The 26,861-nt window shown below is 40.9% G+C and overlaps 1 protein-coding gene across 8 annotated transcripts in view; it reads left to right on the top strand.

Moving 5' to 3' along the window:
* RMND5A (required for meiotic nuclear division 5 homolog A) overlaps window positions 1-26,861 on the top strand; it is a 58,590-nt gene that overhangs the window by 19,874 nt on the left and 11,855 nt on the right. For 7 of the 8 annotated variants that reach the window (XM_089922855.1, XM_089922852.1, XM_089922851.1 and 4 more), the window contains exons 2-6: window positions 19-161; window positions 13,493-13,627; window positions 15,342-15,442; window positions 18,746-18,820; window positions 26,495-26,661. In XM_089922855.1, coding sequence (XP_089778981.1) covers window positions 19-161; window positions 13,493-13,627; window positions 15,342-15,442; window positions 18,746-18,820; window positions 26,495-26,661 — 621 coding nt within the window. The remainder of the gene's footprint in view (window positions 1-18; window positions 162-13,492; window positions 13,628-15,341; window positions 15,443-18,745; window positions 18,821-26,494; window positions 26,662-26,861) is intronic. The other variant, XM_022556121.3, reaches the window with a different exon arrangement.

Genomic DNA, 26,861 nt, shown 5'->3' with positions numbered 1-26,861 from the left:
TTCTTTCTTTTTTTATAGGTCAAGATGCTGAATTATCAGGGACACTTTCACTTGTTTTGACACAGTGCTGTAAGAGAATAAAGGATACTGTTCAAAAATTGGCCTCAGACCACAAAGACATCCACAGCAGTGTTTCTCGGGTTGGAAAAGCCATTGATAAGGTATGGTGTTGAAGGGAGTGTCTGGCGTGCTTTAGCATCATCCTTCATCTCCTGTCACTGCTTCAATAACATTAGCTGTCTCAGATTATTTTATGTTGTTTCTTTTATCCTTGCTTTTAATAAACTTTTGCACAGCTGGTTTTACTATGTTATTCAAGTTCCCTGTTGCTGTTATTTAAAAAACAAAAAGAAAACCAACCAAAACCCTTCCCTTTTTACAGCCTTGTTTTTTACCCATTTGCTTAAATGATTACCGCTCCTAGTGTCATGATGAGTAAATTTCCAAGAAATTTTAACTTACTATGAGGGAGTTTGTTTATAGAAGTAACTTTTCCTACTTCCTGAGTAATTCCCAGGCCATGACTCTGCCTCTGTTATGGGATGATTAGGATAACACGCTTGCATCTGTCTCCCCTGCATCATTCTAACTCTTGTTGTCTTCCTGTGAGCATGCTAGTCACTTTTCTCCAGTGTTGCTTTCTGTGTGAGTGGGTTGGTTGCTAGCTAGCAAGGCCTGTCACTTGTATTGGGCGATTTTTCTTTTTTAATTTTTATTGGAATATAGTTGCTCTTGCGACATCTCTTAAATCTTTAACTTGGTGGTTTACTTGTAAGCAGTTTTCACTTTTAGCACTGGGCCAATTTTGCCCTTGGAGTTCATAGTCCTAGTGGCGACTAAGAGAAGTGGCCTAAGGTTACTGTGTGATACCTCTGACTCTTTCAGAGGAGTTTGAAACAGTCAAACGTTGGGGAGTTTGTGACTGGTTATGGACATTTTTGTTCACACATTGTAAACCTCCGGGAGGGTAGGAGGAACTTTTGGGGAGAGCTGTTTGTAGTAAAACCGGTCTTATGAGCTGCTCCATATGTATACATGAGAACAGTAGCTGTAACGTAGAAACTCATGGAATCCAGAGAGTGGCTGTAACTCGTGGGTAAGTCTGTTAGAAATAATCCTACAGAGCAGTAGTGTTGAAAAGCTAGGCTCGAGGCAGCCTCAGTGAGCACTAGATGCTTGTAAGGAGATGTGCTTAACTGGTAGGTACGGTGTGACAGGACTGTGAGTGGTGGGGCTCGGGGGGCTGTTTGGGTAGCTGTGCCTTCAGAAGTGTTCGTGACCTTTTGGAGAGCTCTCACCACTCCCACAGCGCTGTGGGCTTCGCCTCAGCCAAAGAGGCAGAGGAGTGGTGTTGGCGGCAGCAGCCTCATTTTTGGGTCAGTGATGGCCATTTTCAGCAGAGGCTGGGAAGGCAGCAAGCGTTCTCCGAAATAGCTTTGAGGTTGTGATGCCTGTTTGTTCATTGCAGGGGAGCGAACACAGCTTTGGAAGCGGCTTCAGCCTCAGACTTCTGGGGGCTGTGGTGCTGGCTGCGGTCAGCTGGTACGTGAAGTGATTGTTGGCGTGTACTGCTTAAAGACCTCCTGGAATGGTGATGGGGGCACTTTAGAGGTGGTCTTAAATCGCTGTGGGTGAGGAACCCTCTGTTTCTTTAGGGTGAGGTAACTACTGGCGGTGTTGAGGAAGCTTCGGATTTTGGTGGCTGACAGTGACCAAGGCGTTCTAATGATGGTTCAGACCCCAGGAGGTTCCTGGAGGCATTGGCCACCATGCTGCCTGCAGTTATGCCAGTGTCGGGGGGCAGCAGGACCAGAACATGCCATGACAGTGAGAATAGCTGAAGCTTCCAAAGCAGCCAGTCAGAGAAAGCGTCTGAGAAAAGAGCCCAGATTCTGGGAATAGGTAGGGACGGCCTCAGCAGTCGTACCTCAAGTGTGCGGACTACCGGCCACCAAGATTTGGAACATTTGGGCAAATAATTCAGGAGCTTTGCATTCTGCCACTGGTAGGGTGACCGTATGTCCTCATTTCCTAGCTTATGTCTTGTCCTGTCATAATTATCATCAGAACCCTCTTTTACTCTTGTCCCCCAGCTACTGGTGACTTGCTAAACATGTCTTCCTCCCGACCTGGCGAGTCTTTCTAGATATTCACAAGGGTTATCATGTTCTGGGTAATCTTTGAGGCAAAGCATTTAAATGTATTTGGTGCTAGAAATGGAAGTTCTCTTTTTGAGATTGGATAACAAGGGAACACATAGTGAGTAATCTATATTCTGACTTTTTTAGGGGGGATGTGTTTGAGGTGAATGCTGCTAATTAAATATTTTAATTTACTCATTTCTCTTTTGAAGACATTTTTCAGGTACTTGGAAGTTATAAGGGCTTTTTCAAGTAATTTCTTTTGGTAGGTTTTATGTTCCTGTGAAAGTAGCTTAGGTTCTAGGGGACCCGGCTTCTAGATTCTTCTGATCTATCATATGAAATAAGATCATTAAGTTGATAGTGGTGATATTTGTTGAATTACAGTCCTGGGTCACAGCAGAAAGCTTGGATCTCTTAGCCCAGTTCACTAACATTTTCCAGTGCATTCTCTCCCCTTTTTTGGGGTGGGGTGGGGGCATCTACTTAGCCTCAGCTGTAAACGAAGCTGTTACCCTGCTAGAACTATCTAGACCTTGTACATGAGCTTCCCATGCGTATGAGGAACTCTGTGTTGGCTGTTGTTGTCAAGACTCCTTTGCCTTGTAAAGTCTTCGTGCTCTTCTAGTTTGCACCTGGTAAATTTGTGCAAGCTTCCGGGGCCGCCTGCTATAAAGGCTGGGTGGACTTGTGTGGACTGGTAAACAAACAGGATGAAGCTGAAGCCATTGTGGCTCAAGCCTTTAAAGGCTCAAGCCTTTACACAACAAACAGCCTTGAGTAATAAACTGGAATGTCATCCAGCGGCCTGTGAGTACCATGTTATGGACACATGTTCCCACCCTGCTGAGAGGAGGACAGTAAAGAAGCCGGTGACTCCTTTATGAGCAGGTTGGTTGTTGAGTGAGGAACTTCAGTAAATTTTTGACAGGCTTAAATGATTTATTTTTTCCTTTAATGTTTCAGTGCTCCTTTTAAAGTTCTTTAGTCATCACTTCGCTGAAAATGTACACAGAAGAGAAGTTTATGATGTTAACCGAGACATTTTCTGGCTTTTAATTATTGCCAACATAAAAAGTTATTGAAGATTTCTGCTTTAACGTGTTGACTATCTCCAGATGCTTGTAGTATAATCATAGTTTATAATATATAATAACAATAACCATTGGGTTTTGTGGTAAAAAATTTTTTAAATGTGTTTTTAATATTTATTTTATAATTTTTAAATTCCTTCTCTATTTTAAGAAAATCTAGAATTCTCTCCTGTGTAGTGTGTTTTAGTGTTTTACTTTAGTCTTTTGACTTTTTTAAAGTTTAATTCCTAAGAAAAGTCAATAAAAACAATTATTGCTTTAGACTCCTGTGTGTGTGTATGTGTGTGTGTGTATGTGTGTGTGTGTGAAATAGTGCTAAGGTTTTAAAGTGTCTGAAATTTGCTGTGGGACAGTCGAAAGTGGAACGTACAGTTCTTTAGAAGATTGTGGTCTAGTTTGTTCATGTAAGGGTGCTTTTTGTACACATAAAAGAACTGGAAAGATTCCGAGGCAACATAAAGTAAGTTTGCATAGGATGGACTCTGCTTACTATAAAAAGGAAAGGGAAGGGCTTCCCTGGTGGCGCAGTGGTTGGGAGTCCTCCTGCCGATGCAAGGGACACGGGTTCGTGCCCCGGTCCGGGAGGATCCCACATGCCATGGAGCGGCTGGGTCCGTGAGCCATGGCCGCTGGGCCTGCGCGTCCGGAGCCTGTGCTCCGCAACGGGAGAGGCCACGGCAGTGAGGGGCCCGCGTACCGCAAAAAAAAAATCAAAGGTTTCTGGAGTTGATATTTTAAATTTGATTTGGAAGAATGGGTAAGATTTAGAGCAGCAGAGCAGTGAGGTGTGGTTCTTCTGTGGCACCCAGAAAGGAGCTGAACAGCTGAGAAAATGTTTGACTCCTGTTAAAGACTCTCAGGGACTGACTGGATTGGAGCGGCTGCCCTTGTCAGGACTAGGACAAGATCAGGCTGGGGACAGGCCAGTGATGGAAGGCGTCAGGATTTGTTCCAAGGAGATGAGGGGGAAAGGGAAGGAACGATGAAAGCATTTGAGGATTTGCTTGTCTTCGTTAGACAGGATGAAATTAGACTAAGGAGAAGTCAGGAGTAGGAAAATACAGCTCTCACTTAATGGAGTGTTGACCATGTTCCAGATACTGAGCTGAGAGCTTTATATACATTTATAGCCCACGATGCAGGTACATTATTCCCATTTCACATATGAGGAGACTAAGATTCAGAAATACTAAGTAACATACCCCAGGTGTACAGCTTGGAAGTGGTGAATTGATGTTTGGGAAAAGGTATCACTCAAGAGTTTGTTCGTAAACAGTGTGCTGTTCTAGGAAATCAGTTAGGCCATTGCAGGGCTGGTAATGTTTTAAGGGGGAAAATCTTCTGCCACTAGATGGAGCATCTACACTGGTGAGGCAACATGATGATTGTTAAAAAAAAATGGAGTAAGGCTATAAAAAGTGAAATAGAGAATATTTTAAGATAGTTCTGGGTGAGCCGTTTGGAACTGCCTTTTATGTAGGTATGACTGGGGTATGAGAGGAGAAAAAGATACTGGCAGGAGAAAATTTGGGGGCTTTAGCCTTAAAAAGTCATTTGGTTTGAGTGGGTGAGGTTGGCTCTAAAGTTCTTACTATGTAATGGATAAATCCTTGTAGTAGAGAGACGATAACGAAGGAAGGAGATTAAGGAAGGAAATGAAGGAAATTAAAAAGGCTAGAAAATTTAGTCTAAGATGAAAAAGCTAAGTTTTGAGTTCTGAAATATAGGCAGATAATTTGATTTATGTTTTGGTTGGGATTTTTAGAATTATTGAAAAGGAATGTTGAACAAAGTTATAAAAAGACAACAGTGATTAGAAGCTAAGAACAAATTCCCTAAAAATAAAACATGTCAAACTAACCTCCTTCCCCCCCCCCCGCCCCCCACCACCAATTACTAGCAAGGCATTTAATAAAAATCTCATATTTTTGTGGTCAGGATGGAAGCTGTTCTTTTTAAATTATGTGGTTTGAATAGGAGCAGCCGTGTTCTCGATACCGTGTCCACTTCGACACGAACCCGTGTCCCCTGCGTCGGCAGGCAGACTCCCAGCCACTGCGCCACCAGGGAAGCCCCTGTGCCTCCTTTTAAATCCTACTTGCTTGGGCAAAAGAGATTTCTGTTTGTAGGAACCAAGAGTCCTGACTTAAGCAGCTAGTTGCTCTCTGGGTCTCTTCACTTGTACTGGGCTTCAGTTTCTGTGAAACGATATTGGTTTTGTCCTTTTCAGTCTGAAGATCGTTCTCAGAAGAGGAGTTGAGTTCCGCTTTCTCTGCCATGTGTCCCATTACGTTATTAGTTTTAGGCTCTGAGCAGAATGAAACTACATTATTTAGTTGGTAATGATAATTATTTGTTGAATTATAGTCTAGTCCACAGAGGAAAGCCTGGACCTTTGCAGTCAAGTCTCAGATTAGAATACAGGATCAGAGAGCCCCACTGGATCTGGAGGGGGCACAAACCCACTTTTGCCTGCGTCGAGATGAAACAGCTTGCTTGGTCTAGCATCCAAGCTAGGTTGGGTTGAGAGGGGAAACAGACCCTATCCCTATTACGCTGTGCCAACTAATCCAATCTGTGATTGTATTCAAGTGATTTTAAATGAATGAATTTATTTTTAATGCCTCTGTTAAAGTGCTTTTATGTTTTTATTTTTATTTATGTTTTCTAAAATGAAGCTCTTTTAAATGTAGAATCAGAAGATTTGGTGGCAAGGCCTGGCCCTCAGATTCAGCATCTGTATTATTGAAGGCTTACCAGGGGATAGGTACTGCTAATAGATATCTTCATGTACATTATTTAATTTAGTCGTTAGCAACACCTTGTGAGGTAGATTGTGGTCGGCATACACAGATGTGAAAACCAAGACTTTGGTTAAGTAACCTGCCTGAGATCACAGAACTAGAAAGCAAATGGAAGAGCTGGGATAAAAGCCCAGATTTTAAGACTTTGAAGAGCCTTTCCCAGCTGGAGTTCTTTGAAAGAATTAATTCCTAGTACCCTGAGGGCACCCACTGTATGTATGAATTTCTGTCCTGTGCTTCTAGGGTGGTAAGAGGTGTGTGCCTTCTTTGGGAGAATTAGTAAAATAGTCGCTCAGATTTCTGTAGTTGGTTCAGATAAGGAGGAAGTTGGGGAAGCAGATTGACCAGAGCAGAAAGGTATGTGAAATAACATGTAAAATAATTGTGAAGGACGGGGATGTAAATGTGACAGGTGGATAGATTGTGGGGCATTTTAAGGATCTTAAAAGCCCAACAGAGTAGTTTGACACATGTCTGGCCACGCCACATGACTCCCCTTTGTTTATAAAGAAATAACTTATCAGTGTGCACCCCCTAACCCCCCCACACACACCTTTCTTGATCTGGCTAATCTACCTATCTCTTAACTTTGAAAACTAAAGGAGAGGTATGAATATCATGCAGAGGAGAGACTGGAATGTCTAAAAGGAGCAACATTTATAAATGCTCATTATGAGACACTACTAAATTTATTTGCCGACCCATAGTTGGCAAAGCACTGCTGTCTGGTATATACCTACATACGGATTATTTTATTACAGGGCATATACCTCATCATCACCTTTACTAAGTTTACTAGTAAAAATTTAGCAATTTTTCCCTAAAGGGTTTATAACAATTTATAGTCCTACTGAACATATATAACAGTTTCTGTTTCCTCAATTCCTACTTACACTTGGTATTATCAGACTTTTGTTTTTTGTTTTTGTTTTTGTTTTTTGCGGTACACGGGCCTCTCACTGTTGTGGCCTCTCCCGTTGCGGAGCACAGGCTCCGGACGCGCAGGCTTAGCGGCCACGGCTCACGGGCCCAGCCGCTCCGCAGCATGTGGGATCTTCCCGGACCGGAACCTGTGTACCCTGTATCGGCAGGCGGACTCTCAGCCACTGCGCCACCAGGGAAGCCCTATCAGACTTTTAAAAAATTTAAATCAATCAGATGGATGTGAAATAGTATCCATTTGTATTAATTTGCATTTCCTTCATCATCTTTGAAGTTGAGCATCTTTTCATATGTTTGACCATGTGAATTTTCTCCTTTGTGAATTTCTTGGTTATTTGTCCATTGTTTTCTTCTGGGTTATTTGTCTTTTTTATTGATTGGTAGGAATTTTTTTAAAAAAAACCTCTTTTGGATACTAATCTCTTGGGGGTTGTAGTGAAGTCGGTATCTTTTCCCAGCCTGCGTGGAACCAGAATCCAGGTCTTTTTGTTCTCTGTTAAATATGCTTTGCCGTTTACCTCTCACTGCTAAATCAGATTAACTGGGTGCTTAGAAGGGAAGTTGATTCCTGGTGGCTGCAACAGTAGCACACAGTTAGGTTCACAGACCAATTTTTCTTCAAAAGTAGATGGAGAAGTTTAAAAAAAATGAACAGTATTCAAGAGTTGGCACTTAGGAATTAAAACAAATGCTGAGTTTTATCGTGTATGGTTATCACTACCTGCTCAATAATTATAATTTCATAAAATGTATTTCAGAAATGGATGGTGAGCAATGAAAGCCAGTCCTTAAATCTAACCAATTTGTAAGCACGTTCACGATACGGCAGAGAGGTAGGATGGTTTTAGATTTCATGGTTTCATAGTGATGGTCTGTTAAAGTCATTTACTCCTCCTCTGCCTATAGCTTCCAGATTTTAAAACTTTTAACCCATCAAAAATGCGAATGATACTAAAAGTACATGAGGTGGTGAACGAATTTATGTGTCCTGATTTCTCTTTTTAAGCCATAATATCTTTTCTAGGCGGACACACCCTTGAATGTGTGCTTTTCTGCTTTTGATTCTTTTTTGAATCCTGCCTTCACATTTAAGAACATCTTTCCACTTTTTTTTCCTTTTCCTTTAAAAATATAAAAGGAAAAAGTATAGTAAAACAGAAGTGGTAATAGACAGATGTTTCTTGTCACTAGCCACTTCTTGGCTGGTTTGCGGTGCTGCTGATTTCCTGGGCAGCCATGCAAATGAGTTTGGTCACCTAGCAACAGGGGCTAGAACTGATCCTTGCTCTGATGCAACAGTAAGAATGTGCAGTTAAAACAAAAGGAGTTCTGATACTATATTGCATTTCCTCAACCTTTTTTAAAAAATAATTTTAGCTTTAATTTTTACTGCATGTGAGCAGAAAATAAGCTATGAAAAAGATTTACTTATCGACCTCAGTGGTTTAAACTGGAAAATCAGAACGGTAGAAGGGAGCTCAGAAATTTTCATCGAATGCATTGCTTATTCATGCTTAGTTGTATTTTCCAAGACTAGCAAATAAGTTCTAGAACTTGAATGTAGTAGAGGTATCCTGAGTGCAAGGGTATTCAATTTTTCTTACCACCTGTGTAGTAGTGACCATGGTACACATTATAGGAATAAAGTTACATGAAGAGCATCATTGTATAACCGTCTAAATTTGTTTAAATGTTAGACTCTTTCATTTTAAAGTCATCAAGTTTTCTAGATGAACATTTACCTTTGGTATGTATATTAAAGAAAGATTTAAAGGAATTGTTTTGTTTGATTGGAGCAGTTACTGTCTGATGGTAGCTATTAAAATCCTGACTAAGTATATACTACCAAAAAAATTGTCTGTTTTAATGTGGTCTGTGCTTTGAGCTGACCATTGTGTCTTCCAAAGTTTTTTCTTTCTTTCCTGCAGAATAATAGACACCTGATAAATTTGTTGGGGGTTGATGCGGTTGGGGAGTAATCATTAAATGAATAAGTAGAAATCTGAAGGTTGTATTTGGATTGAATGAGGTTGATAGATCAGTGAGGAATCTTAATTAGGCTCGGTGATTCTTGCTTATAGGGTGCATTCAGACAGTTATACAGTTACAGGCAGATTTCTGAGTTCATAATAAATTCTGTCATCTGATACCCATTCCTTTAGTCATTTGAATGGCCATTTGTCAGGGGAAATAAAATATGGGAGAGTGTACATCAGTCACCCTTCTAGGCTTGTACCTTAGTCCAGAAGAGGGACAACATAGCACCATCTTCACTTCTAGTGTTCTAGTTGTCATAGACAGCATAAAGATATAATAATTTGCTTAAAAGTATTGATGAACTGTTATGAAATCCTCTCTCAACAGGCGGAATCTGATAAGCAGATGGGAAATTAGAGAACCTTATCCAAACAATTCTGGCTTTTCTTCAGTGCTAGATAGTCTATTCAGTATGGGCATGGAGACTCTTGCTGTAGCATCTAGATACCCTGTATTATTTCCATTCTTTAGATCAAGTACCAGGCCAAGAAAGAGGTCTATAAAAAGAAAATGAAGAAAAATGAAGACTCAGAGTAATTTTGCTTTTTGTTTTTGAGTAATTCCAAATGTTAATGTGCATATTTAGTTTTAGGCTACTGACTTGACACCTAAGAATAGGTAGCTCTTTAAAGAAAAATGGGCTTACTGTTGGGGAGGAGAGCTCTCCTGCATTGTAGTGATCGTAAATGGTAGGTGGTTTGCAGTTCTATTACTACCTGTTCGTGTATGTACTGTAAAATAATCCTGTGTCGTGTGGACTGTATTTAAGCAATGATTGACTAAGATTGTAATTTCAGTAAATCTAAATGATCTCGTCTAATTAAATTCATGTGCTTCAAAAAAAAAAAAAGAAAGAAAGAAAGAAAGAAATGCAAGAGGTTTACCGGGGGTAATGCCTATGAAAGATAAGGCGGTGGAAGTAAAATTGAGCAGGGAAAGCTTTCAGAGGTAGCTTTGTTTTTCCTTCACTCTTGATGTTCCGAGTTGTCTTCTACTAGTATAATTTCCCTTCTATCAGGAGAACTTTTAGCGATTCTTTTAGAGCAGGTCTTCTGCCAACAAATTCAGCTTTCCTTCATCTGAGAATGTCTTTATTTCACCTTCATTCCTGAAGGATATTTTCACTTGGTACAAAATTTGGGGATGACAGTTCTTTTCTTTTAGCACTTGAAAAGTGTGCCACTTTCTTCTGGTCTCCATGGTTTCTATTGAGAAATCTGTAGTCATTTGAATCATAGTTCCCCTATAAGTAGTACATCACTTTTCTTGATAACTATTTCAAGATTTTTTTCTTTGTCTTAAGTTTTTAACAGTTTGATTACGAAGTGTCTAAGTGTGGATTTCTTTGAATTTATCCTTTTAGGAGTCTGCTGAGCTTCTTGAATCTCTAGATTTATGTCTTTTGTCAGGTTTGGGAAATATTAAAAACATTTTTTTCTACACTATACTCTTCTGTTGTTCTAGCACTCCATTGACATGACTGTTAGATCTTTTGTTATTGTCATGCAGGGCCCTGAGGCTCTGTTCGTTTTTTTCTCAATCTTTGGTTATTCAGATTAGGTCATTTCTATTGATCTTCACTGACTTTTGCTCTGTCACCTCTGTTCTGCTGTTGAGTCAATGCAACAAGTTTTTAATTTTGATTACTGTATCTTGTTTCTTGCTGAGACTTTCTGTCTTTTCAGAAGTGTCTGCCCTTACTTCTTGAAGCAATTTTATAATTGTTCTAACGTCTTTGATGATACCAACATCTGTCATCTTTGCATTGTTGTCTGTTGAACATCTTATGTGAATTTAGATTTTCCTAGGTCTTCATATGACAAATAATTTTGGATTGTATTTTGGACATTTTTAATATTATGTTTTGAGCCTCTGGGTCTTATTTAAGTTCTATGGAGAATATTGATGTTTTTGTTTTAGCGGACTTGACCTGGTTGGGTTCGGGCTACTCAGTCTTCTCTGAGTTTTAAAATAGTTTCAATGTCAGCTTCGTTTCCAAAGCCATTACAGAGCTATTCAGTTATGTTCTGTTTGTGTGCCAACCAGTGGCCATTCTGGGACCTGGAAACTAGGGCTGTCCCTTAGTTCAGTTTTCAAAGTGTGTGGTATGCTGCTGAGGGTCAGACCCACGCCTGTATAACTTGAGGGTGAGCCCAGGAGTTCCTAAACAACTTGGTGGGGGGATCACTTTCCTGCGTTCCTTCCTCTCTGTGATCTCCCTGCTACTTTATGGTTCTCTGGGGCTGCCATTTTAGTCACCCAGCCAGAAATCTGGGGCTTTACCTACCCTGCTCTCCTGTATATTTACCATAACTCTGCCTATATCTGGGGCTACAAGGTGGAAGGACAGAGAGAAAAGATGCAAGAGGGGTTTTTGCCCCTTGCTCTTGGGACCATAGCTTCTCTGACTGGAGAGGAAGGATCCCTTTCTAAAGGTGCCTCAGAGTTTTAGGCTTCCTGCTATGGTAGACAGAGTTCTAAAGGTCTCCCAAGATTCTTGTCCCATGGTTATTCAGTCAAACATAATCTAGGTACTGCTGTGAAGGGTAGAAATAGAAACTGATTTAACTACAGACCGCCTGGAGCTACAGTACAAGAAAAGGGAGGGAAAAAAGCATGCGATTTCCCCCTCTCTCTATGTGGTAGGAGAATACACTCCTGTTCCCCATGCCAGCACCGAAGGGCTTCTCCTGGAGCGCTCTGTCTACATCCTGGGTGCCCAGTTGTGGGTTTTGGCTGCATTGCATCCAGGCTAAGAGATATTGGAGGAAGAAAAGTAGTAAACTCACTGCCAGTTCTTTGCCTTCCTCCCCAGTCCACTTACTACTATTCACTTTTTTGTTTCCTCAAGTAGCTACTCCATTCAGTCCTGATTTTGTAACTGCAGTCAGTGGGAGAGACAGGTTGGGTTTTTAAGGATTCTTTTTTTTTAACAAATGGAGTCATAACTTTGTAGTTTTGTAGAAGTTGCTTTTTTTCACTTAAGGTGTTATGGACATTTTTCCATGTTAGTAGATACAGAACAATGAACCTCACTTCTTAATTATGAATAGTAATACTAGCATAATAGCAGCTACCATGTCATTGAACCAATAAGGAAGTATATTAAATTATGAGGGCTGCTATAACAAAGTACCACAGACTGGGTGGCTTACACAGACGTTTATTTTCCCACAGTTCTGGAGACAGGAAGTTCCGTATCAAGGTGTGGCAGGGTTGGTTTCTTCTGAGGCCTTTCTCCCTGACTTGCAGATAGCCATCTTCTTCCTGTTTCATCATGTGGTGTCTTCGTCTGCTTGCGCTACCATAACAAAATTCCATAGACTGGGTGGTTTAAACAACAGAAACGTGTTTTCTCATAGTTCTAGAGACTGAGAAGTCCAAGATCAAGGTGCTGGCCAATTCATTGCCTGTTGAAGGCAGACACCCTCCTTCCTGGCTTGCAGATGGCCACCTTCTCGCTGTGTCCTCATGTGGTGGAGAGCGAGCTAGCAAGCAAGCTAAGCCCTGGTGTTTGTTCCTTGTCTTTACAAGAGCACCAGGCCTCCCGGATTAGGGCCCCACCCTTAGGACTTCATTTAACCTTTAGCACTTTCTCCCAGACTCTGTCTCCAGATACAGTCACACTGGTTGCTGGGGCTTCTATGTAGGAATTTGGGAGGGACACAGACGTTCGGTCTGTAACACATGGTCTTCCCTCTATGCCTGTCTGTGTCCTGATTTCTCCTTTTATAAGGATACCAGTCCTGTTGGATTAGGGCTCTCCTTAATGACCTCATTTTAACTTTATAAAGTATTGGGAGTTAGGACTTCAACACAGGAATTGTGAAAGGATGCAGTTCAACCCATAAAAGTATTTTTCTCTGCTTAAGATAAGGAAACTGAGGCTCACAGCCCTTGAGTAATTTTGGCCAAGATCACACATCTAGTAAGATAGAACCAGGATTCAAACCCGGGTAGATTGGCCCCAGAGCCTGTTCTTTGAACTATCTGGCCGTTCTCCTATCCCCAGTCTCCACCTTGGCACGGCAGTTGTTGGGATGTGCCACGGATTATTGAATAATCCTATGCTGGACGTAATGGGTTTTCTTTTTTTTTTTTCTGTTAGACAGTGCTGCATTGAACATGCTTTTACAGGGATCACTGCACACCTCTGAAAATATTGCTATTGTATAATGCCTAGAAATCAATTTACTCACAGAAGTCATTGTTAAATTTATGTATTTCCCCAAAATACCCTCAAAAAATGTGCTTGTTTACCCTCCCAGCGATAATGAGTGAGAGTGGCAAGTTTTAGAAAAGAGCAATGGAAAAGCTACTTCCTGTCATAGGCTACAGATGAATTGGAATTGGGTACTTATTTGAGGCGTCTCAGAGTGAAACAAAGGCCATTGTTTCTGTTAAGTTAGGTGGGGTGAAAACATACCAAGTGATGTATCCTGGTCAATTCATGACGTGCTTTCTTGTTTTTCAGAATTTTGATTCTGACATTAGCAGTGTGGGAATAGATGGCTGCTGGCAGGCAGACAGCCAAAGGCTTCTCAATGAGGTGATGGTGGAGCACTTCTTTCGACAAGGAATGCTGGATGTCGCTGAGGAGCTCTGCCAGGTAACAGTGTGCCACCTGCGAGAGCATGACACGGAAACAAGGGAAGTCCTTGCAGTTTTTAAGTCTTCTAAGCCATAGGCGGATTTTTACATTTTAATCATCTGGGCTGACTTCAGTTTACTAGGAAGTTTTGTTTTTTGGTTTTTTTTTAAAGTTGGTGAAAATTATAGTCCTAGAACTTGTTATTCAAATTATTTCCTTATTCCTGCCCCAGAATGTTGGTCCCAGGTCATCAATCAAGGGTCAGAAGTGATGCTACTTTTTCAAACATCTCCTCTTTTGTTTTTTTTGTTTGTTTGTTTGTTTGCTTTTTTGGAATAAGCCAGGGCATTTAATTTATTTTTTTAATTAATTTTTTTATTGGAGTCTAGTTGATTTACAGTGTTGTGATAGTTTCTGCTGCACAGCAAGTGAATCGGCCATACATACACATATACGCACTTGCTTCTAGACTCCGTTCCCATATAGGTCCTTACAGAGCACTGAATAGAGTTCCCTGTGCTATACAGTAGGTTCTTATTAGTTATCTTCTATATACAGTAGTATTAAGAGGGAAGGTTAGTATAGCAGAGGAGAAAAGGACAAAGAGGTTTATATTTGCTTTTCTCATCTAGCCCAGCTTAAAGAACTTGGTTTATCAAATGAATTTCAAGCTAAAATTTACTTCAAGTGAACAGCATTTGTCTTTTATTCCATTAGACATGAAGTTAGGGGTCCCAGAAGAGTTTACCAATACCACATAGTCATAATATTAGCAGCTGCCCTGTATGGAGTATTTACCACCCTCCAAGCCCTGCCTTTATTCCTCACTGCAACCCTGTGAGGAAGAAATGGTTGAGGAAGAAACGACCGCTCCCATTCTACAGAGGTGGAATCTGAGGTCTGGAGAAGTAACCAGCCCAAGGCCATACAGGTTCTTAGTGGAGGAACTTGGATTCAGGTCCAATTCGTGTGTCTTCATACTCTGTTCTGTGGCTTACATTCTGTGCTGTTGTATTTTCCATTTAGAAAAATGAAGGACCGTAAGGATTAAATAATTTAAAGCCAGTCTGTAAACCAGACCTCTAATGTAAGCCTTTTCTGTTAAACAATTCAGATAAGCAATAACTCAAGTCTTTCTCTGTATGTTACGGGATTTTGTGTATGTGTCCATATAAATTTCCTAAAATAAATTGTGTCATTTAGGATTAAGTTTTGTTTACAAGTAACAGAGACCCAAAATACCAATGCCTTAAACAAGAACGAAGTTTATTTCTCTTACACAGAAATCAGAGGTAGTAAGCCATCCACTGCATATGTGGTAGCCATGTGCCGTGAAGCTCTTAGGGACCTTGGCTGCTTGTAGCTCTGCTGTTTCTAAGGTGTCCCTTGTCCACATGGTCCAGGATAGCCCGAACCCCAGCTAGACGTTTTGTATTACAGGAAGGGGCAAAGAGTATATACTTATGTTTCACTGGCCAGAACTTACATCTTGCAAAGCCATGCCCAGCTTTATTCCATATGGTTATGTGCCCAGCTAAAATTTGGGGTTTTACTATTATAGAAAAGGAGGAAGAATGATACTGGGGCTCAGTCATCAGTCTTTGCCAGAGAAATGCATGGTAAAAAGAAATTATCTTTAGTGGTTTGCCTCACATTTTATAATGTAGAACATGCTTGTACCATATCTCTTTATTCTGATTACTGCTAATGAAAGTTCTTTCAATTTTTTCAGGAATCTGGTCTTTCTGTAGACCCAAGCCAGAAAGAACCATTTGTGGAGTTAAACCGAATATTAGAAGCGTTAAAAGTCCGAGTTCTGAGACCTGCTCTGGAGTGAGTGACTGAGTTTGTTTTCTTTTAAGTACTTTGAGAGAACTCTGTAAGAAAATGGAATCAGAAAACACGTTAGAGATTTTGAGATTATATATATATCTCACCTGGGGTAGACTTCAGAGGCATCAAGGGAGAATTATTTTATTTCTTTTAGCGAAGTGAGTTTGGGGGATATGCAATATGAGAAAATGGTTAGGGCTTATTTCACTTATCAGTTGGTCTGAATTCCCATGAGAGAAGAGGGTTTCCTCTAGCTAGGCTACATCTCCGCTTTAGAGTAGCTTTATAACTGAAGGACTGTTGTTCAGATGGTCTGAGTTTGATATTTGAACTTCCATAATGTTCTGGGTTCACTGCTTGCATTCTAAAAAAAAAAAAAAAAGCAGTTTAATTGGTTATTGGAATCAAGTGGTATACGTAAAGAGAACAAATATTGTTATGGAGTTTTACTCTAATTGCCGTCATAAAATAATTCGCTGTGAACTGGTCATTGATGTGAATTATACGAAATTACTGGGTTAGCTCTGATAAATATTATCCTAGTACAGAGTCAGCAGAGTTTTTCATAAAGGGCCAGGTAGTAAATATTTTAGGCTTTGCAGGCCACATAAGGTCTCCGTTACATATTTTTCTTTATTTTACAACCCTTTAACAATGTAAAAAAACCGTCTTGACCATCTGGCATACAAAACAGGCAGCAAGTCCTGTTTGGCCGGTGGCCATAGTGTGCTGACCCCTGTCCTAGAATTTTTTAATGTGAGAATTATCAGGTTATTTGTTTTAAAAAGAAAGAAAGGAAGAAAGGGAAGGAGGAAGGAAGGAAAGTTATAAAATAAAAGGAAGAAACTGGGTGATAGAAGCAGTGACATTATTTTGAGGTCATAGCCTTAGAATCCTGGGATTTTAAAACTGGAAATATTTGATATCGTTGTTATCAGGAAAAAAAATAGTTGGGAAGATCCTTCATGAGTTTTAAAAAATACACTTCCTTTTCCTTCTGCTAACCCATTTAATTTTTCATAGGTTAGTTTTCTGTTTCTCATAATTTCTCAGTTCTTAGAAAATTTTGCAGAGTTCTAAAAACAGCCTAGGTGAACAGGCAGAGATAGAGTCCTGTGTCAATTTATAAATATCAAATTTCTGTATAAATTGTAAATATGAGGTAACTCATTTATTTTATTTTCGTTGCTGCATGTGGATTTTCTCTATTTGTGGCGAGCAGGGGCTACTCCTCGTTGTGGTGCAGTGGCTTCTCATTGCGGAGCGTGGGCTTCAGTACCTGCAGCACACGAGCTCAGTAGTTGCAGCCCTAGAGTGCGGGCCCTAGAGCGCATGGGCTTTAGTAGCTGTGGCACGCGGGCTCTAGGGCACACAGACTTCAGTAGTTATGGCATGCGGGCTCAGAAGTTGTGGCTCGCAGGCTCTAGAGCGCAGGCTCAGTAGTTGTGGCGCATGGGCTTAGTTGCTATGCGGCATGTGGGATCTTCCCGGACCAGGGCTCGAACCCGTGTCCCCTGCGTTGGCAGGCGGATTCTTAACCACTGCACCACCACTGCACCACCTCATTTATTTTAATTCTTTAAAGATGTAAACGTCACTTAAGCAGCACCACTGTGTACTATGCATATTACCTTTATAGTTTGATTTTTTTTAGATTTTATTGTGACATCCCTGTGAGATTAACTTTAATCAAGTACCTCTAATAACACCTCTTAAACAAAATATGGCAGCCATTCTTCTGTCTACTTTTTATATTCCACCTAAATGATTAAACAATTATAAAGGAGAGTGAGGGAGCCTAAATATAAAAATGTAATGGGTTTCACAGTTGTCTTATAATGATTTAGAAATAATATATGAGTTGTTATTTGAGGTAATAGTCATTTATCCATTAATTTCTCAGGTTCATCATCAAACTTTTATTGAGTGCTTATGTACCAGAGACTGTGCTGAGAATTTGGACTGCCTTAGCCCTCAAAATTCTCAAGGCTTGTTCCTTTTGGAATGAAGAAAATTCATAAGACCCTTTTAACTTTGGGCTTTTTCTGTAAGATCTAAGTTTCTGACTGGTAACTATGGCATATATATCAATGATTTCTGTAAATGTTTTCTGTTATTTGTAGCCTCAAGCAGTGCCTTTCAGGCAAAGGGAGGGCTCATTCCATCCACTTGGCACTAACAGTGGAAACTACTGTACAGTAGTCCCTCGGTATCCATGGGGGATTGGTTCTAGGGACCCCTGTGGATACCAAAATTCATGGATGCTCAAGTCCCTTATGTAAAACGGCCTGGTATCCTTGCCTCTCCGTATCCACGGCTGCGGAACCTGCAGAGGCCCTCCATATCTGCAGGTTCCGCAACTGTGGATTCGGAGGGCCAACTGTACAGTGGAAATTTTCTCCTTTCGCTTTTCTGGGACTATTGCCATGTTAAATATCTGCGTATGGGGATGTAGTCAGTCATAATTATAGTCGTCTCTTTTGGAGTGCTTATTATACGCCTAGCATTGTTCTAAGCATTTTATTTGTATTAGTTTATTCAATCCTCATAATAACCCCATGAAGTAAGTACTGGGCTTACAGAGGAGGAATGGAGCCTGGAAGTTGCTCCATGAAAAAGAGGATATGGAGTCAAAAGGTCAGTCGAGGAAAGCTTTACATGATATTCCCTAATATTCTCCTGTAAGCGAGTCACTTTAGAAGTAAGGGAGAAAGAGAAAAACAAATATCGTATTAATATTGCTTACATGTGGAATCTAGAAAAACGATACAGATGAACTTAGTTGCCAAGCAGAAATAGAGACACAGATGTAGAGAACAAACATATGGACACCAAGGGGGGAAGGGGGAGGTGGGATGAATCGGGAGATTGGGATGGACGTATATACACTGTTGTTACTATGTGTAAAATAGATAACTAATGAGAACCTGCTGTACAGCACAGGGAACTCTACTCAGTGCTCTGTGGTCACCTAAATGGGAAGGAAATCCAAAAAAGAGGGGATACATTTATACATATAGCTGATTGACTTTGCTGTACAGTGGATACTAACACAACATTGTAAAGCAACTATATTCCAGTAAAAGTTAATTAAGAGAAATGAGAGATTCACTTTAGCATATTAGAGGGGCCATCAGCAGTCCTACGGTAAAGAAACTCATTTAACTTTGTAAAACCCAGTGTTTCCCATGCGTATTTAACCAAAGACTCCCTGTCTCCTAACACCTATTAAAACTCACAAAATTGGTGATCTGTAGAACATAAGTTTGGAAAATCTTAGTTTAACAGAAATCTCCATTACAGAAACTCAGACTTCTCCAATTCTTGCCTATTGGTGGATGCAAAGCAAATACTCATTCAACATATTTTATGGGCAAGGTATGGAAAATTCACTGTACTCAACTTGTACCAAAAATTTAAAAATGTGGGACGTGAGTTTCAGGGATTTTGGTTCAGATACACAGTGGAAAATCTTTCATATTTCATGTGTGGCATCTTGTCTTTGTACCTGCTGGGAGGTACAGGAACCACCGTGGAACCACACGAGAGAGAAAGAAAAAGGTGAAAGCCTGCAGCAGTTCTCGAGGCAGCCTAGGTAGTTGAGGCAGCGGCCAACCAAAAAGATTAATGTGGATAGAGGTCATGGAAGGCCTAGATGAGAAGGAAGTCTGGTGAGCGTTACCTATTAACCGCAACTGATAAAAGACGGTGGAAAAGAAGTGAGTAAGGAATGGTGTGACATGGCAGAGAGAAGCGGCAGAAGAACAGCTAATTATATATACAGATCTAGTCAGGACCCTGCCTACTCTTTTGTTCCTGCCCCTGTATTTCTGAGTTTGTGTACAGATTTTTCTCCTCATCCAGATCACTTTATCTGTTTTTTGAGTTCCTCTTGGCACCTAGTAGCATAGTGCTTATTTCGTAGCAGGCACTCAATAAAAGATGGAATAATTTGCAGGAGAACTTTGAACAAACATGACCTCCTCCTTCATGTGGCAGACAGACGCAAAGCCAAAGATAACTAGTGTCAACAAAAGAATAACAGTAACTTACTTTGAGGAGATGGAGAAAATGAGAAAAATAGAAGCTGTCTGTAACTCTGTGCCAGTTACTGACGTTTTGAAAGTGCTGTCTCGAGGGGAAGCTGGTTGGTTGCCTTCCTAAAGGTGTTTCAAAGAGTAATCCTGCCTTGGTGGATTTGCCGCAGTCTAGAACCTGACTCTCAACCTAGCAGACTTGGAAACCTGTTTTTTTTCAATACCCAGAGCAGGCCCAGGGGCCTCATAGCACTTGCTGAGAGGAATTTGCAGTTCTGTTTGCAAAGTCTCAGTAGAATGCCATTAAGAGAACAGAAACTAAGTGAATGATTATAACAAAGAGATGTTATAGAATTTTTCACAGAAGAAGAGAGAAAAACTATTTCATTAGTCTAGATCACTGCAGAGCTTTCGATTAGACAGGCCATGAACAGTATCAGGCAAGCTGTTGAAGTATGAGAGGAATCCCATCTCTAAGCCTAGCGATTAGGTGAGGCTAGAAATAAAAACCACAGAGGAATGTGAGGTGAGCTTGCCATTGTGGTTTCTTGGTGCTGTGTGTGAACGGTGGGTCTGAGGAGAAGAAAATGGTTGCTGGACTTAGAGAAATTGTGGTATCAGTGCATAAAACACAATTTATAAGCAGAGAAGGGTTTTAGAAAGTGAAAATGACGGAAGCAAGCCAAGGTGCCTGGTCATAGAGCCTTGGCTGCCACTGGCAAAGAGGGTGACCAGGGTTACGCTGTTTCTGGTGTCTGTTTTCTCGTTGTTAGTTTTGTCTTCCTGTAGGCAGGCAGTCTTGCTGATTCAGGCATTTTTAATAGCTACATAGAACCACAGAATAAAGACTCTGATAGATGTACTTTTGGAGAAGAGGAATCAAGGTCTGAACAAGTTGGGTTTCCCTCCCCCAGTCTGAGGGGGTTCTGTTTCGTTTTGTTTCTTTTTTTGTTTTGTTGTGTCCCAGGGGTTGTTAATTCTGAAAGGGCAGAAGAGCTGAGTTGAGGGATATTGTTTTAATTCACGGGGACCATGCACTAAGTCTGGTGGAGAGAGCGACTATTAAAAAGAAGCTAATTGAAAATGGAAAGAGGTGCCCAGTGGCAAGAACACAGAAGAGAAAAAAGCACAATGGAATATAAAGGCCAAAGGGGAAAAAATATCTGGGGTGAGGACATCATTCTCTGTTGTCTGTTCTATGTTTGTTGCTGGCAAAAGTCTGTATGAGGTTCCAAGACAGTAGGTACTCCTCAGGAAGAAGAAGAGACATGGCCACATCTTATCTGGATCCATCCTCACCAGGGACCTGGGCATTACTGGAGATGAGTGGGCAAGCTATGACTATAGAGAGATTAAGAATCTTCTTTTACAAAAAGGGAAAATTGAAAGAAACTGTCACTGAGATTAAGTGTTTAAAAGAATAAGGAGTTGAACTAGGCCAGGAGGGGGAACTAAAGGGGACTCTGGAACTTGTTCTTATAAAATGCTGAACGGTTATTAATTTAAGCTTATCAAACACTTGGTTTTGTGGTGGGAAACTAGCAGTAAATAAGGCAAAGTCATATTTAAGTATTTATTAAAAACTCACGGGCTTCCCTGGTGGCGCAGTGGTTGGGAGTCCACCTGCCGATGCAGGGGACGCGGGTTCGTGCCCCGGTCGGGGAAGATCCCACATGCCGTGGAGCGGCTGGGCCCGTGAGCCATGGCCGCTGAGCCTGTGCGTCTGGAGCCTGTGCCCCGCAACGGGAGAGGCCACAACAGTGAGAGGCCCGCGTACCGCAAAAAAAAAAAAAAAAAAAAAAAATCCCTAATCTATAGAACTGTGCTGTCCAACGCGCTGGCCACTTGTCAGAGGTAGCTATTGGGTATGGCCGCCAAGCCCTGTGTTACTAAGAACCTCCTGTAAAGTTGAAGGTATGATTCAAACGTGAAACACGGTAGTTCGTGTGGTTTCTTAAACAGCATGGAAGAAGGACAGAGATCCACAGCAACTCTGAGATGAGTAAAACGTTAGTAGTTCCAGCGATGGACTCAACTCATATCTGAATTGCCATTTGAAAATATCCCAGAAATCCAATGCTAGCTATCCTAAAGCAAACTGATAGGGTGCTTCACTTTTCTGGCTGAATTCCAGTTTCTGGATTTTTTAAGCACTTGATTCGGTCACCAGTGACATTCAGCCAGTCCACACCTGTGGAGTAAACACATGTCACTCATTTCCCTGAGCTTCACCTTTTACCCCCAAGAAGATAGCCCCAAGGTAGACTAGAAGAAGAAGGTATTTGTAAGCCTTTTTAAAACACTGTGAAAGGTTGTAGTGGAATGTGCCGTAGGAACTGGAGAGAGGCATTTTTATTCACTATTATCAGAAACAGATCCCAGCCCAGGCTGGCAGAATGGTGAGAGGAGAGATAAACAGACCAGTGCTGTCAGTTAGGTTTCTGGGAAAGAACAGCTAGCTCTGAAGGTAGAATCTTGTTTTAATTATTTTTGGATTAATATGGAAATTCTAAACATGGAGCTAACAATGGGCCAAGTCTTTTCGGAGGCCTGACGATGAAGATAATTAACGCTTCATGTTTCTGTGGGGTAATTGCATCAATGTGGGTTGTTTCTGACTTGGTCACCTAAGTAAGTAGTATTGTTTTGGGGTCTTTTAATGGAAGTGGCCCAGAAGGTCTCTCTACTAGTCACTGCAGTAGCAGTGAACAGAGAGAATTGTGACATGGTGACCTTATTGGGTGTCATTGTTTTGGTCTCCAGTGTTTCTCTAAACAAGGAATGGTTCCAAAGCTGGCATTGCTCTTGTGGCACACATTGGAGATGTGGGAGCAGAATTTATTTTAGAAACCACAGTAAAGCTAATAATTTACCTGAATGTTTACACGTAGCTTGCTGGTTATAGTATAGTGATCGTTTTTTAAAAATTAAAAATCAAAAGTTTTCTGCTAGGAATGCCATTAGCCAGAGTACAGCACCCCGTTCACTTATTAACTGTTTTTTTGTCTTTCCGTCACATGTCTTCTAGTGCTTTGTAGACAAGTGGATTCAGTTTTTGGTGCCGGTTGTAGTTTGTGCTTTTGCAGTCTCGTGTGCTTTGTTGGTTTTGCATTTGTTGTTATCAGGTTAATCAAGGTCTGTTCTACCCCTTATTCCTGCTCAGTGAATCACACGGTCCAATATTCAGTGTGAACTTCTAGCGAAGACAACTTCAAAAAATTTTGAAGGGGATTAGCTGGTACATGCTGATTCCCACAGAGTTGGTTCTATAAAAATCAAAGCAGCACTGAGTATTACATGGAAATGCCCAAGTAACTCTTTTAAATGTAATTTTCTTACTAATGACTTTGGAGAACGTTAAGCCTATCCCCTCAGTAAACACATGTTAAGTAGCTTATTATTGTCTGTGCCAGTCTCCCGGCTCAGTGCTTCTACGAGCCCCCTCATTTAATGCCCATAACCCTCTGAGTTGCCCCCGCTTTACAGTAAGGAAACAGACCTGAGAGCATTAAGTGACAGACTGCCCCGATTCACCCCACAGAGCCAGGATTTAAAGGGCCATGCACGTTTGGCTCTATTAACCTGTACCCTCTATCACTGTACCCCATGCAGAGTAGAAGGGGCACCGAGCTGAGCAAGGCAGAGCCCCTGCTTTAAGAGGCCAGAAACTGTCCTACCAAGTAGATTGTGTGTGAAGAGCTGGGAGAGGTTCAAATAAAGAACCTCTCGAGTTCTGTGGATGGAGAGATGAGTAGGGAACTTGTAGAAAATATGATCATTGAGCCTGGGCCTTGAATTTTTCAATTCCGTTCTCAGCTACTCAATTTGTTTGATTGCACTATTGTAAAAATGTAACTAGCACCTGCACTGGGAGATAGGACCATGGCTTCTAATTTCATAGAAGGAACAAGTCCTCTATCTGGACCAGCTTTCATTCACCTGGACACATCACTGTTGATGGTGGTGCATATTGCTACATCAGGTTGTCTGAATCTGTTTGCATGTTTTTCTTGGCCTGCACCTCTCTCTGCCTCCATTCTGTTCTCAAGAGGCCTCTTATTTTCCTCCTTTAATTCTTTATACCACATGGCAGATGCCTCTAATTTACCCTGTCGGCATCAACCTCTTGGTTTTCCAGCCTTCCCTCTTAGAAACAGGAGTGGAGGGGCAGAGATCTCGGTGATGACAGGCCCCGTTCCCAAGCTTCTTTCTCCATTGTATCACTCTGGGCTGTCTTTGCCTTTATAAAGTAACCTCCTGCCTCTGAGAGCCTTATGTTTTTCCTCTCCTATTTCTTTTCTCTGTTGAACCGATGGACAGTTCTCTCTGCACGATTCCAGTGTGCCCAAATTTCACTTACCACAGTTTAGGTAAATAACACCAATTCCCCAACAACACAGTTCAGATTTCAGTCACCATGAAGTATTGTGAGTAACTGCATAAAATAAAAACTTCTCTGCCAGCTCTTCAGTCCACAGATACATAGTAACACATGTGCATCATGATCATGACTGGTCACCTCACTGCTTTTTCAGTCTGTTGGTGATTGGTCACAGTGCAATTCATTTCACCCTCAGGCAGCAAAGGTGTGGTTGTGTTGCTTCCTTGCCTCTGCTGATAAGGCCACGTGACACATTACAGAAATGGATCATTGAAAGAGGGACTTGGTCAACAAAGATGAATTGCTAGAAGTGAAACTGCATGCATTGAGGAAGATTTGAAAATGATGACAGCAAAGTGAAGCTAGGACAAGACCTAGGCCTACATGAAGCTATGGTACACTGCATATTGAAAAGTCCTATGAATGTAAAAAGCAAGGTTAAAGTCGCTTCAACGCCTTTTAATTTAAATCGCACTGGGAACAGAAAGCTGCTTGTGATTTAAATGATGGAGCATTTACTTCTACTTTGTTTGTAAAAACAAACAAAACAAACCAAAACACCTCCCATCAGTTTGGCTAACATTCGGGCCAAAGTGCTTAAGTTATTAGTTGCCTCATTGAAAGAAAACAGTTTAAAAAGGAGATTGAGGAAGGACTCTACTGCCAGTAAAGGATGGTTTCAGCATTTCAGAAATCATCGTGAATCGACTAACGTTAAACTGTCTAGGGAGGCTGCTAGCGTGGATAAGAAAGCTGCTGTGAAATTCGTACCCAGATTCCAAAGATTAGGTAAGGCAGGTGTTAACGATGATTGTCCAGAGAGACAACCCCATCAAGAACTTACACAACTAGAGATGTAGGACCACGAAGTGATCATGAAGGATATCAAAATAGATGAACTCTCTCGTTAGGAGGCAACACAGAGTGTTAAACCTATACTCACCTGGCTGGTTAACTGTGGCCCAGGAATTAGGGTCAAGAAAATACAAACATGGGGCCCCGGGTACAATCCTGGGGATGAGGGAGAGGCCGCGTCAGCAAGCGTTTCACCCTAACGCTTAAATGTGCTTTTACATGTCTGCGGGGCTAAAAATGGGGTAGATCAGCCTTAGCTTAGAAAGTGGCATTTTGCCAGAGAGGGAGAAACTCAGAAATGTTTATTCTAATCCCTGGCCTTGTGAGATTTAAGCTCAATGTACTATTCAGAAGTTCAATGAAGATGATACAGTGTTTCAGAATAGAATGACAAGAAACATGACCCTTAAGAAACACGGGAAAACTTGTATTCTATGAATTTAGGTTTTGCATTCTCCCTACACTCTCTCTGCAGCTCTTTTTTGTAATCGGTATCTACTTTTCTAAGAATATTGTAGGGGGACAGCGATTAGCAATGCTAGTTTTTCCTGATTATTTTGTATCCCTGTCTGTAGCAAAATTTGAAAGTGTGTCAAAATAAATTCAAGGTGTAAATTAGGAATTACATTGTCTAAATGCCTCTCCAAGTTTAAAAATGAGATACATATATTTATAGCTTGAAAAGCTTGAATTTCTAATTCATAGCCTGAATTACTTTTAACAAAAGTAATTTGCAATTACCGTTAGCTCTTTGATGAAAAAAGAAAGTTAAGAAATTTTGTTTAGTTTTACATTAGCTAAAAAAGTTAAGTATAAAAGTAAGTAATAAAAAATAATAATAATAATATATGTTCATTATAGAAAACGTGGAAAACTCTCCTTCTTTTTTTTTTTTTTTTGCGGTACGTGGGCCTCTCACTGTTGTGGCCTCTCCCGTTGCGGAGCACAGGCTCCGGATGCGCAGGCTCAGCGGCCATGGCTCACGGGCCCAGCCGCTCTGCGGCATGTGGGATCTTCCCGGACCAGGACACGAACCCGTGTCCCCTGCATCGGCAGGTGGACTCTCAACCACTGCGCCACCAGGGAAGCCCCAACTGTTTGTACTCTAGAGGCCTGCGTCACTGTACTTTGGATGATTCAAAACCGCATGTTGTTCTTTCCCTCATTAGCACTGTTTGTACAAATCTTTTTGGTGCTGTGTGTTGACACTGTATGTTATTTACACAGCTTTATCTGCCTGATTAGACTGAAAGCATCTTGAGGGTAAATACTTATGATTACTGTTTTTAATCTCAAAGCACGTATGGCACCAGATCTTGCACCAGTGAAAGTTTAAACATAGATGTTCCCCTTCAGCATCCTGGGTTTCATTTATAAACATGCCAGTTTAACAGGAAAAGAGGAGTGGATCTAGGCAGTCAGTAGTCAATCTCATGGCTGACACCTGCTTCATAGTGTGGCCTGGTACAGTTCCAAGTATGTCAGAGACAGTCCTGTCGTGGTGTTAAACCTTATTAAATATGTAATTGTCATCTAACTTAATATTTTTTCTTTCTTTCACTGGCTGCAAATCATCTTTAGGTATAGTTTGTTTACTTTCTTTACGAAAGTCTCTGGGCCTAGGGCTTGATGTTACCACTGACTTCCACAAGATGGCAGACTAAACCCATTTTTTGGTGTTAGGTGTTTGAAACCATTTTTAACACACATGCTCGTGCTCTTAATTACTGTTAAAAATCTTTTTTGAAGAAAAAAAAATCTTTTTTGCTTTTTCTTTAGATGGGCAGTATCAAACCGAGAAATGCTTATAGCCCAGAACAGCTCCTTGGAATTTAAGCTACACAGGCTCTATTTTATTAGCTTGTTAATGGGTGGAACTACAAATCAACGAGAGGCATTACAATATGCGAAAAATTTTCAGCCATTTGCCCTGAATCATCAAAAAGGTGAGTCTAGAGTCAGCTGTTTTTAATGGTTGGAACAGGACCATGGCCGCCACTGGCATTTAAGTTTATCTTAACTAGATCTAATATACATTTGCTAATAAACTGAAACAATTGTAGATGATAAATCACTTACTAAAAAAGCTTCTTGGCTGGCTCTAGAACAAAAGTAAAGCATTAAAGCCTCTTAATTGAAAAGTCAG

The sequence above is a fragment of the Delphinapterus leucas genome, chromosome 13 (genome assembly GCF_059928025.1).
Source record: "Delphinapterus leucas isolate spDelLeu-1000000601 "Yukka" chromosome 13, BTC_Dleu_Yukka2, whole genome shotgun sequence".
Taxonomy (NCBI): Eukaryota; Metazoa; Chordata; class Mammalia; order Artiodactyla; family Monodontidae; genus Delphinapterus; species Delphinapterus leucas.
This window is presented reverse-complemented; position numbering and strand designations above follow the sequence as displayed.